Genomic DNA, 13,392 nt, shown 5'->3' with positions numbered 1-13,392 from the left:
CTCAATACTAAAGAAATAATAACCCAATTAAAATACGGGCTAAGGACTTGAATAGATGTTTTTCCAAAGAAGACATGCAAACATCCAACAAAAAAAGAATTCTCAATATCAGTAATTATGAGAGGAATGCAAATCAAAACCACAATGAGATCTCACCTCAGGATAGCTATTCTAGAAAAAACAAATGACAAGTCTTGGCCAGAATGAAATTAGCACCCTCACACACTGTTGGTGAAAATACTAAGTGGAGCAGTGACTATGGAAAACAGTGCTGTGGATCCTCAAAAAAATAAAAAATAGAACTACCATATGACCCAGTAATCCGACTTCTGGGGAGTCAGCTAAAATAACAAATCAGAATCTGAAAGAGATATTAGCACTACTGTGTTCATTATGACTGTATGTCCTAAGTTGCTTCAACTGTGTCCAACTATTTGTGGCCCTATGGATAGTAGTCTGCCAGGCTCCTCTGTCCATGAGATTCTCCAGGCAGAAATACTGGAGTGGGTTGCCATACCCTCCTCCAGGGGATCTTCCTGACCTAGGAATCAAACTCATGTCTCTTATATCTTTTGCATTGGCAGGGGGGTTCTTTACCACTAGCACTACCTGGGAAGCCCTGTGTTCATTATAGCACTATTTACATAGCTGAGATATGAAAATGGCCAAATGTTCATTGATAGATGAATGGATAAAAAAACTGATGTATACACACAGTGGAATATTATGCAGACTTAAAAAAGAAGGAAATTCTAAAATATGTAACAACATGGATGAATCTCAAGGACATGATGGTGAAAGAATTAAACTGATCACAGAAAGACAAATACTGCATGATCCCACTTATATGAAGTAACTAAAATAGCGACTGAACTGAACTGAAAAATAGCGAAAGTCATAATATCAAAAAGTGGAAAGGTGGTTGCCAGGGGCAAAGAGAGGGGAAAGTGGGGAGTTCCTAATAACAGAAATACAGTTTCATTTGAACAAAGTGAGTAAGCGCTGGAGAGCCGACAATACTGCCTTGCACAGTGAAACATGTCTTAAGAGGGTAGATCTCATGTTAAGTGTTCCCAGCACAAGAAAAGGGAAGGGAAGGGACGGTGAAACTGCAAGAGAGATGCAGAGACAGTAAGACAGACCCCTGGTGTTGTGTTTCTCTTGGCCTTTTGGCAATTTTTGTTTGCCACATCTAGAATCCTAACAAGACAACAGTGGACATGGGGAACGGTGACTGGCACCAGCCTCTACAGCCCGCAGAGCTGTGGCATACGGACTGCAGTCTGGGAAGTATCCAGACATCCCCAGCGCCCTCACCTCCTGCTCCATGACTTTGGGTGACCGTGCTACCTGTCTGGGCTGGGTCCTCAGGATGGAGTCTGCGCATGGCAGTTAAGAACTCTGGGTCTGGAACCAGACTGCCTGAGTTCATCCCAGGGGCTCTCAGGCCAGTGATGTCCCCTCTCTGTAATTTCCCCTCAGCTCCCACGTCTGTGAAAAGATGACCCTATCTCACTACCCAGGTTTCACATGAGGAATAAATGCATTAATAATGTTATGTAAAGCAGCAGTTGCCTGGCAGTCTAGTGGTTAAGACTCTGTGCCTCCAATCCAGGGGCTTCAGGTTCAATCCCTGGTTGGGCAACTAATCCCACATGCCAGGTGGTGTGACCAAAAATAAATAAGTAAGAATAAAAGATTTGAATTGAACAGAGAGCTTGTTATTCATGATAATGCAATTAAATAAAAAGCAGTATATGGAAAGCACTTAGAACAATCCCTGACAATATTGATATTCATTGGTATCATTAACATTATTATATGAATTTTGGGCCCAGCTAATAAGAATGCCAATATTTCTGTAGTTCCTACTTCGAGTATGTTATGAGTATCCCCACTCCCACCCTCACCACCAGAGGTAAAGACAGATAAGAGTGTGTGGCTTTTGTTTTTGAATTCTCGGCTTGTCACTTACATCATAACCAACCCTGGGGAAAAATTCCTTTGTCAGGATGTATTAAGGGACCAAGAACCTGTCAAAAGGGTGCTTCTTGAGAAAGATACTTTTAGGAACTGATGTCATCAACCCAAGTTTTGCACCAGTCATTATTAAATCCATAGTTGCCTGTCTGTGTGTGGCTTTATCGGTAACGTTAGCCCTGTGGTCAGGGTGGCGCCTGCCCTATGTCCTCCGCCTTTCTGATTTTCTATAACCAAGCCTGTGGCGTCTGAAACACTCAGAGTGGATCTGTTTCCAGCACCAAGGAAAGTGAGAACTGAATAAGGATGGAGTTCCAGGTAGAGTTAAGAGAAAGGTGAAATAACTGTAATTTCATAGCAATTACCTACAGGCAACACCAGCAAAGGCACCAGTTTTCCATTATAAACCTGAATCTCTGCTGGGAGTGATGGGCCAGGTAGAAATAAGCACACACTGAGGCTCTCCTGTATGAAAGAAGACATCCGCACCCCTCCCCACCCCAACCCCACAGCAAACAAAGCTGCAGGGGAAAAATAATGTGCTGAGCTTGGAGGGCAGTTTTTTCTCCTTCTCTTTCAAAAAAGGAAGAAAGAAAAGTCTTAGTAAGCACCCATTACAGGATGTTAGTGGGATTGTTGTCAGCTTTTTAAGCCACACTATGGGCCTTTTCTCCAGGGATCCTCCTTGTGATTGGAGCCTGGTCCTGATGAGGCCACAGTTGCCAGGGTAGCCAAGGGCAAACTAGAGTGAGTGGGTGGGACTTCCCTGTCGGTCAAGAAGTTAAGGCTGAGCTTCCACTGCAGGAGGCACAGGTTCGATCCCTGGTCAGGGAACTAAGATCCCACATGCCTTGAGACCAGTACAAACAAAGACATCTGCAAAAAAAAAAAAAACACCCTAAAACAACAACAACAAAAGCTAGAGTGATTGGGTGATCTCTCCTTCCAAGTACCATTTTGGGGCCAGTAAACCAGGCTCCTTTGTCCATGGAATTCTCTAGGCAAGAATACTGGAGTGGGTTGCCATTTCCTTCTCCAGGGGATCGTCTCAACCCAGGAATTGAACCCAGGTCTCCTGCATTGCAGGTGGATTTTTTACCATCTGCGCCACCAGAGAAGCCTCAGAGTTAGTAGGTGATTTCTCCCTCCAGGTACCATTTTGGAGCCAATAAACCACTCAGTGGATATAAATCACACAGAAATCAGTTCTTCAACCTTTTTCTTCCTGTGTTTGCTGAAAATATACTCTATAAAATTCACATCTCTGCAGCCCACTCAGAGGTAAAAGTGGACCTGCCTTTCAGAGAAAAAAAATTCTGTTTTGAGGAGGGTACTGAGAAGGGGAAAGTTGGGGAGCAGGAGTGTGCAGGTCCTCAATAATGCTGTCTGCCGTGATTATCTGTGTGTACCTGTCTCATGCCCTGGTCTACACTTAGGAGGGTCCTAAGTGCTTCAGTAAATGCTATTTTGAATCCCCTGTGTACAGTGCTTTGCACATGATCAATATGTATTCACTGTTCAAAAGAATAATTTAACAAATGAATAAGTTATTGACACAAGGTCAAGTAGTAGTCAGAACTAAGTGGGACATTGATTAAAGTCTTGAGCCTGCAGATTAGATAGAAAGAGGTCAAAATCTGAGGATCTGTACTCATGACATCCTCATGAAGCAAGGACTAAAGGGTAGAGGATAAGCGATAGAGGAATATACTTTGGTGAGGTTATTAATATAACCGAAGGAAAGCATTTCAGATGGTTAGAACTGTCCTCAGAATGGACTGGTTTGAGAGATATAAATTGCTGGTGAGCGGAGCTATTCAAGCATAGACAAGATGATTACTCAGGAGTACAGAAGTTGGTCCAACATTCTTGGTGTCAGATTATGTGATATTAAGGGGTTTCCTGGTGGCTCAGATGGTAAAGAATCTGCCTGCATTGTGGAAGACCCGGGTTCAATCCCTGGATCGAGAAGATCCTTCAGAGAAGGGAATGGCAACCCACTCCAGTATTCTTGCCTGGAGAATTCCATGGACAGAGCAGCCTGGCAGGCTACAGTCCAGGTTTCAGAGTCAGACACGACTGAGCAACTAACACTTTCACAACACTTTTCCTGTGATGTTAAAGGTCTCTTTTTCTCAATGGTTTCAGCAAGTTATGGGTCTGCATAATCACCATGCTGGAAACTCACATTCAGTTCCACAGAGTTTATTGAGCCCTTACTCTCTGCCAACCGTCACCCTACATTAGGAAGACAATGATAAATAATAAAAGGCAGCTTTAAAGGAAGGCTGGAGCATGGACTTAGGTCTCCTCAAACTGGTGTCTAACTGTTAGAATCCTATATGCCTTCTTGCTAACGTGCACTAGCCGACTCAGGACTCTCGTGCTTTTCTTTTTAGGCTGGAATCGATGGGGAAAGCATTGGCAACTGTCCCTTCTCTCAGCGTCTCTTTATGATCCTCTGGCTGAAAGGAGTTGTGTTCAATGTCACCACGGTGGATCTGAAAAGGTAAAGGATGGTGCATTCGTGAGCAGTAGGTTTCACTGCAGGAACAGATGACCATCCATGAAGGAGGGCGAAAACCTTCTCTCGGTTCCTAGCTGCCTCATGCTCACACCTCTTGGGACAGACCCCTAGTTAAAAGGGAGGCTGAGAAAACAAGCATCACCCCTGGGACAGAGCAAGTCCCAATTTGCAAGGAAGGAGGGACTGGGCACTGGGTATTGCGACTGAGTGTCTGGCACAGAGATGGGCATGGACATCTGAAAATCCAGAGTGAGCCATTCCCAATGCCCTCGTCCTGGGGAACCCCAGCCAGACTCCAGGTGTGAGAGGTTGAGTTCCCAAGGAGCTGAGATCCAGACCGTTTCTCCCACTATGTTCCCATCTTTAGAAGTCGTTAGTGTGAAAGCTCTGGATTAGAGACTGGGGTGGAGTGTTACTAGTATCCTGCTTCTAAAGTGCAGTTTTAATGACTGTTTAAAATTCTGGCATCATTCACCACCATGAGCCACATGCTTTCCTGCTTGCTTCTCTCCTCTCTCCTCTGCTTCCCCTTTAAATGGGGACTGGCTTAGACGCATTCTCCCGGTGTTCATCTTCCTCCTCGGTGAGCTTAGCACACTCTCCCTGCCACCTTCATGTCAGTTATTCTGCACCTAGACCCCAGCTCTCCTCTTGCTGTTTCCACTTGCATTTTCTGTTATCACTTTAAAATATCTTTGTTGAAACTTGTACCTTCATTTTCCCTTTGAGTTGAGTCCCCACCACACACACAAAAAAAACACCCTGAATTCCAGCTTCCTCCTCTTGCTGCCCTCATTGTCCATCAGTAGCCAAGCATCCTCTCTCCGTGCTGTTTCTTACTTCCGAGCTCTCTCGTCTATTCTCAAAGCCCACACTTGGTCCAGGTCCCACCACTGGTAGTTAGACAGTCTCTTTGTTCTTCAAGCTGGTCTTCATCCATCCGGGTTCTCTCTGTCTGTCTGTCCTCATCCTTTATATTATCATAAGGATATTCTTCCTAAAACAATCCTTTAACCATGTGGAGAGATGGTGCCCAATTCCCAGGACCAACCCCATCTCCTGGGAAGCCTCCCCCTCCTACCCCACCACTTTCAGGCACATCTATCCCTCAGCCTCCCCCAGACTCACCCAGCGTCTGTGGTCCCTGCTGCCCGGCTCCATCAATTTGCATCTCACCAGGTTATGATATCTACAGTCCTGATACTTTACAATTAGCCTTGCTTTCCCATAAAAAAAAAAAATCACATAAGTGTGAGTTTTTTTCTTCCTTCTATTCAAGGAAACCTAGGCACACAGTTAAATGGCTTGTTTAAGGTGCCCATCTATGGTTGGAGGGGCTATCACCAAAAACCCCATCTCCTCGGTTCAGATACCATGCTCTTCAGGACTCATCAGTTATGAAGTTTGTCATTCACGGAAGACCTTGAATCCCTCAAGGGCAGGTTGAGATCATGTTTAAGTTTCTTTGTATCCGTCATAGCAGCTCATTCATTCATTCAGGGGCCCAGCTAACCTTTGACAAATGAATGAACACACCCATGCAATACAGTGTCTGCAAGAGCTGACTTTTGTACAGTTGGGATGATTGGCTTCCTTTAGTGGAGAAGAGGAGGTCTTTGGAGTATCATCTGTTGAACGTGGACTCGTGTTTGGCTGTGGATCAGCCACCTCAGCATTCCTCAGATCCTTACGAGGCTCTTTCCTTTCTGTTATCACATCTGATCCTGCCAACGCCCTTCAAGTAGGCCAGTCAAGTATCAGGACTCTAGTTTTATAGATAAGGGGACTTTCTTACTGAAAATATATATATATATATATATGAATTAAGGAACTTTAAAAATGCTTGATAATAGTGAAGTTTAGCAATTCCCAGCAAAACTAATTTCCTGTCCTGGCTCCACCATGAGTTGAGTGTCCTTGAACAAGTTACCGTCTCTTTCCGGAGCCTGCTTCCTTACGGGTGCGATGGGCATAGCAGTGGTGCCTTGTTTCTGTGTGAGGATCTGGGGAGGCAGGCCATGGACCACTTGCATTCACTCACTGTTGTGCTGGCTGGTAGCAAGAACACCACCCGTGTTGGCTCTTCTTAGCATCATCTTGACCTCCAGTCAGGGAAGGAGGACTGATGTATATTAAATGATCTGTAAGTTAGACTTGGCAATAGGTAATTAAGTCCTAACTATATAATTTCATAACTGCTGAAGAGAGTCAACAAAGAGATGGGCCCTGCCCTGACCAGTGTCCCTGGGCAACATGAGCTGGGCTCCAGCAGCCACAGGCAGTACCTCAGAAGGATGCCAGACTCCAGAGGCTTGTTCTGCTGAGTCTTAGGAAAAAAAAAATCATCCTTAATAATTTCGCCAGGGCTTCCCTGGTGGCTCAGATGGTAAAGAATCTGCCTGCAATGCAGGATACCCAGGTTCGATCCCTGGGTCGGGAAGGTCCCCTGAAGGAAGAAATGGCAACCCACTCCAGTATTCTTGTCTGGAGAATCCCCATGGGCAGAGGAGCCTGGCGGGCTGCAGTCCATGTGGTCACAAAGAGTCAGACATAACTGAGCAACTAACACTCTCATAATTTCCAGATCTTTAAGCCACAGAGAGGTCATTGCTGAAATATAAAATCAGTGTGTATTTTTCCCACCCTGCTGGGAACCCAAGCTTCATTGCCTTGTGTGTGTGTGTGTGTGTGTGTGTATGCAGGCTCAGTCATGTCTGACTCTTTGTGATCCGCCTAGACTGTAGCCCTCCAGGCTCCTCTATCCATGGGATTTCCCAGGCAAGAGTTCTGGAGTGGGTTGCCATTTTCTACTCCAGGGGATCTTCCCAACCCAAGGACTGAACCAACATCTCTTGTGTCTCCTACACTGGCAGGTGGATTCCTTACCACTGAGCCACTGGGAAGCCCATCACTGCCTTAGGTGAGCTCTTATGAGCCGCCAGGGAAGCCCTTAGAACACAGGGAGAGAAGGTAAAGAATGGCCTTCCATTGTCTGAAAGGAGGAACACATATGAAGTAGACACAGGGACTAAGGAAATTAGATTTTAGAAGTGCTTTCAGGGTCAATTGTCTGAGGAGTTCCAAGTGCCCCAGAAGGCAGCTGGAGAGTGTGTGTGTTTGGGCATGGACGCGGGAGGGACACCTTAATAGAAATTCCTGTCTTCCCCTCCCAGGCTGATTACGCCAGGAATGTGTTTCATTACCGACTCCTCTTCCCCGTTGTTTACTTTCTTGGTTCCTCTCTCTACCGTTCCCCGCCTCGCCTGCCTCCCACAAGGAGTGTGCATTCTCAGAGAGAGGGTTTGGGGTGATGCTGATGTCCCAGCCCTGCCCCGGAAGCTTCCGTCGTGCTCCCTCTGTGCTCCGTGCAGGCCGATGTCCCAGCCCTGCCCCGGAAGCTTCCGTCGTGCTCCCTCTGTGCTCCGTGCAGTCTTCTCCCTCGCAGGTCCTCCATCCGTCTGCTGGCCCTTCTCCCCCTTCTCTGCTCCATCCCCGCTCCCGCCTTGAATAAGGACCCATGTCAAACACAACGTCACTTCCTTCCTCCTGTGCATACCTTGAAGAACACAGAAGATCGTTCTTAGTGGAAAAGCATGACTGAATTCGAGAATATTCAAAGTTCGGGATTCTGCCTAATACATTTTTGTTAAGCGAATAAGTGAAGGACCTTTTGAAAGCAAACCCCAACTTCTGCCCTGGGCATTGGACTCTTGGCTCTAGCTTAGATAGTCACCTGTGATCAATCTCTGCTTTTTTCACAGTCCATCCTGTCTTGCTCCTATTACTGAATTCTACCAGCCGGATTTCCTATATCACACCATGTTCATCCAGAACGGAGCTCCACCCTTCTCTGCCCTATGTCCCATTCCAAGTCTGTTTTTGCTAACGGGCATATAATGAACGATCCACCCCAGGTCTCCATGTCCATGAAGCGCCCTGGTGTAAGCCACCTCCTGAACCTTGCTCTCTCCTCTCCACAGAAAGCCAGCTGACCTGCACAACCTTGCCCCTGGTACCCATCCACCCTTCCTGACGTTCAACGGGGATGTGAAGACAGACGTCAATAAGATCGAGGAGTTCCTGGAGGAGACTCTGACCCCTGAAAAGTAATGAGCTGCTTCTTTCCAGAGCTAATGAAGGGGAGGGTTCCGTGTACTTCTCTAGAACCTGGGAGTAGATTTCCAAAAGAGCCTCATTGACTCAGAGCTCAGGACCCTATTTGCAAAGAGAGAGCCTCGTACGGCCCTCCTCACCCCCAAAGGGCTGTTTGTCTCCAGCCTGCTCCACAAAGCTCAGCCCCCAAGAGCTGAGGCCCCCTAAACACGTCCTCTCCCCCAGCCCCTCTGCCTGAGTGGGGGCAGAGGCTCCTTCATGGCAGAACAAGAGCTAAAAGGTCAACGAAGTGAAGTGAAAAGTCAGCCAGGAGAGAGGTAATCCCATGACTTAAAACCACACCAACGTATGAATAAGATCCACAAATCTGACCCCGTCTGGTCGGAACCCATAATTAAACATGAAAAAAAAAATGGACTGAAAGCAGTTTCACTTCTGAAAATGAGGTCAGTAAGGGGAGAAACCAGAGTGCTGGTTCTATAGATAAGTTGCTCCTAATGGGAAAGAGGAGAGAAGAGCCCTGAAATCCTAAAAGCTGCTGGAAACTAGACGTGTGCATTGTACCTAGACGGAAGGTAGAGATTCAAACAATCACCTTTAGAAAAAAGAAAAATTAGAGCAATAATAGTATTATTACATACAGAGGAAGACGTGCAGAAACAATCCTGCAGGCTTGTCCCTGAAAAGCTGTAAGCAAAGGTGTTGTAGAGTCCGTTTCCAGGTTCTTTGGGGGATGGGGGAATATAGGGAGAGCAGAGGATGGAAACTCCTAGAAATCAACTAGGAGGAGCCAGTTGGTGACCTTCCAGGTCAGACAGACTAGAGGGCTGGGCTCAGGCAGTGACAGTGAGATGGGAGCAGAGGGGCAGGAAGGATGTTAGAACATACTTAGTAGGTGAAATTCTGGCCAGGAGAATTCCACAGACTGTAAAGTCCATGGGGTCACACAGAGTTGGACATGATGGAGCGATTCTCACTTTAATAGGGGAAATAAGTGGACTGACAAGAAAGATGACCATCTTGCATTGATTTTAAAATTTTATTTTTTACAGATATAGCCCTCACTTGAAACTGCAACTTTCTCTCAGTCGTGTCCTTCTCTTTGCGACCCCATGGACTATAGCCCGCCAGGCTCCTTAGTCCATGGGATTCTCCAGGCAAGAACACTGGAGTGGGTAGCCATGCCCTCCTCCAGGGCATCTTCCAGACCCAGGGAGTGGACCTGGGTCTCCTCCACTGTGTGGTCAGATTCTTTACCATCTGAGCCACCAGAACCAGCAGTCCCTGGCTTGGAAGGCTAGTGCCTTATCCATGAGGCCCCTGGGGCTGCTATAGCCCTGACTTGCTGTGCCCTAGAAGGTAGGTACTGTCAGTATCCTAATTTTACAGCTGGAGAAGCTGAGGCTTGGAGAGGTTAAGTAACATGTCCAAGGTCACACATCTATCAAATCACTGTTAAATTTTAACTCCTCATTGTGATCTCATTAAGCCTCGACCATTTGCACATCCTTCCTAAAAGTGTTTTCTTTGTCATCCACATTGAGGATCTCCGCTAGTGGATCAGATGGTAAGGAATCTGCCTGCAATGCAGGAGACCTGGGTTCAATCCCTGGGTCAGGAAGATCCCCTGGAGAAGGAAATGACAACCTACTCAGTATTCTTGCCTGGAGAATCCCATGGACAGAGGAACCTGGCAGGCTACAGTCCATGATATCCCAAAGAGCTGGACATGACTGAGTGACTTAACACTTTCAACCATTGTGATCTAATTAAGCCTCAACCATTAGTACATTCTTCCTGAAAGTGTATTTTTGGTTATCCCCGTTAGGACAGTTTATTTCCATACTGAGCACGGAAAGCTGCCTCAAGTCCAAATGTCTTGAAAAAGAAATGGATTGATTAAATCAGCCCGTCAGCCCCACCTGGAACACCCAGCTTAGCCACACACATCTCTGAATGGGACACCAGCCAGCCACTGTGCTGAAAGGACCCCCAAAGGGTTCAGGTTCCATCTTACATCCCTTGGGACTTAACTTCATGGCTGGTGCTGGTTTGAAATGCAACAACAGAAAATAAATGCTGTTTTCGATAACTACATAGTTTTGACTTTGCCCGGGAGACCCAGAGGGGAATGTCTACCATGAAGTTAGCATTTTCCCTTCTAGAAGTAACACCCGCTCTTAGGAGTGCCTGCTTCCATCAAGGCCAGTAGAGAATGGGGAATTGGAACGGTTCAGAGGATGGATAGCCAGCCCAGTGGAAGGAAGTGTGCGAGGCCGGGCTGAGTCTGGAGGGTGAGGTCCACTCCTGGCTCTGCCAGTCATGCCCTGTGACCCCTCCCTCTCAGTGTCCATTCTATCCCCTAGGAAAGGATGACCCTCACGCCCATCTTAGCCAGGCTCCCTCCACCCCTATCCAGCCGTGCCTTTGGAGGGGCTCCCCAGTCTACATCCCCAACAGGATCAAGGGGGCCCATGAGACCCCACGAGAATCACATGCCCATGTGTACAGGCAGATTCTTCCAGAGGAGGGCCATCATCAGATTCATCACCGTATCATCAGCTACTGGAAATTTTCCGTGGTCCAAATCGGGCTAAGCAGTGCAGGACACAGACGCTGCCTCCTCCCTTCCCTCTCCACCTGTCCTGAGCTCTGCTTCATCTGGTCCAGGTGCCCCCGACTGCAGTGTATGGAGGAGCTTTTTACTAAGTCCATTCCTGACATATCAGAGACCCTATAATCCACCAAGCCTGAGCAGCAGAGTCTCAAAACTGTTAAAATGCACAGCTCTGGAAGGCTACCAAGGTGCGGCCCTAGGGGTGAGACCATCAACCATCGTGGAGCCCCCCAGAGTGTCCCTTAGGTGCCTTTGAGTGGGTCAGACTGGGGCAGGTGCCTTAATTACCGCCCAGAAATGTCAGCAAGCCAGTCGTTCAGCCTCACAAGGAGAGAACGGCTGTTCGGCCTGCAGCAAAGTCACCCGCCTCAGCTGCCTTCCCACCGCCTCTAACTGGGAGGTCGGTGGGGCGGCCCATGTCCCAAGGCCCCGGAGGAGGGTAGTCTGGCCTCCTGGTTCTCTAGGGGGCAGCAAACCCCCCTTTTCTGTTCCACAAACGCCAGTCGGCATGTGTTTCTCATCACACCACTGTTTGTTAAAGCTGCCAGAGAGCCAAGAAATTGTGGAAGCCTTTTTCCCCTTAGTTTTATGTTTTAAAGAAAAAACACACACACACACACAAACACTCCAACAATCTTTTTAAAAGATTACATTTGGTCCCACAAAGCATTTGGTGTCAAAATGAGGAATCCAGGAAGTCTCAAGTATTTTCTAAATGAGACTCGCTTCCATCCGCCTGGTTAGACTGACCCAGTTAATGCTCCACAGGGAAGCGTCAGGATTATAGTTGACATGTTGGCCTTTGCCTTTCATCCTGGTAGAATGGCCCGAGTTAACGGGATCCTTAAGGGAGAGTCAGGACGCCAGAGTCCGGCCACCCTTCTACACAGTGCTTGTTGTATGACCCTGGGCAAGCCTCGCCCCCTCTCAGACCTTCCCCATTCCTTCATCTCTGAAGATGCCTTTCAGCAGAAGTTCTGTGATTCCATGAGTTTTTCACAGCACTTTCCTGGAGCTGGTTGTTGTTTGAAACAAACAGAGATAAAAATTCAGGTGCGTGAACTAGTGGACTGGTTATATGTCTTGTCCTTTAGTCAGACACCTGTCACGCAAGTATTAACAGGGCTCAGAGCCACAGTGGAACACACTTTGAGTTCATTCTTTTAAGACATGTCTACGGATATTCCACAGTAGTAATAATCACGAAGGTTCTTGTTGGTTCTTTGGGAGGTGGAGCAGCCTCAGTACCAAGGGTGGGATGGCATAGTGGTTGAAAGTACAGTAGGTTCCCTACATATGAATGAGTTGCTTTCTGAGAGTGTTCTGCACAAGTCGTTTGTTCGTAAGTCGGACAAAGTTAGCCTAGGAATGAAACCGACACAATTGGCAATATAGTACTGTACTGTAGAAAGCCTACTGCTGCTGCTGAGTCACTCAGTTGTGTCCGACTCTGTGTGACCGCAGAGACGGCAGACCACCAGGCTTCCCTGTCCCTGATGATTCTCCAGGCAAGAACACTGGAGTGGGCTGCCATTTCCTTCTCCAATGCATGAAAGTGAGAAATGAAAGGGAAGTCGCTCAGTCGTGTCTGACTCTTCACAACCCCATGGACTGCAGCCTACCAGGCTCCTCCGTCCTTAGGATTTTCCAGGCAAGAGTACTGGAGTGGGGTGCCATTGCCTTCTCCGTAGAAGGTCTATAATGCTTTATACACAAATAATGCTTAAAAACAACAAATGCGAAATAATAAAACATCTTTATTCTTACAATACAGGACCTTGAAAAGTACAGTAGTATGATACAACAGCTGGCACTCGCTAGCAGTACCAGCTATACCACTGCTGCTTTTATGCTTACTTCCAGACATTCTGGGCTTTAAATAAAGATACTCTCCTCTATACACTGCTGTAGAGTAAAGTACACACAAGCACAACCACTCATAGAGGACGCATGCACATGACTGTTTGTGCCGGACGTGTGAACTAATTTCAGTTCAGTTCAGTCACTCAGGCCTGTCAACCTCTTTGCGACCCCATGGACTGCAGCATACCAGGCCTCCTTGTCCATCACCAACTCCCGGAGTATACCCAAACTCATGTCCGTTGAGTCGGTGATACCATTCAACCATCTCATCCTCTGTCGTCCCCTTCTCCTC

The 13,392-nt window shown here is 47.1% G+C and overlaps 1 protein-coding gene across 3 annotated transcripts in view; it reads left to right on the top strand.

The window, feature by feature from the left end:
- The window catches only part of CLIC5 (chloride intracellular channel 5), a 161,914-nt gene that overhangs the window by 110,599 nt on the left and 37,923 nt on the right, over positions 1-13,392 (top strand). For all 3 annotated transcript variants that reach the window (XM_068960693.1, XM_068960692.1, XM_068960694.1), the window contains 2 exons: positions 4,380-4,489; positions 8,488-8,613. In XM_068960693.1, coding sequence (XP_068816794.1) covers positions 4,380-4,489; positions 8,488-8,613 — 236 coding nt within the window. The remainder of the gene's footprint in view (positions 1-4,379; positions 4,490-8,487; positions 8,614-13,392) is intronic.

Source organism: Capricornis sumatraensis, chromosome 22 (genome assembly GCF_032405125.1).
Source record: "Capricornis sumatraensis isolate serow.1 chromosome 22, serow.2, whole genome shotgun sequence".
NCBI classification, from domain to species: Eukaryota; Metazoa; Chordata; class Mammalia; order Artiodactyla; family Bovidae; genus Capricornis; species Capricornis sumatraensis.
The sequence above is the reverse complement of the archived record's forward strand: the minus strand, read 5'-3'. Positions and strand labels throughout refer to the sequence as shown.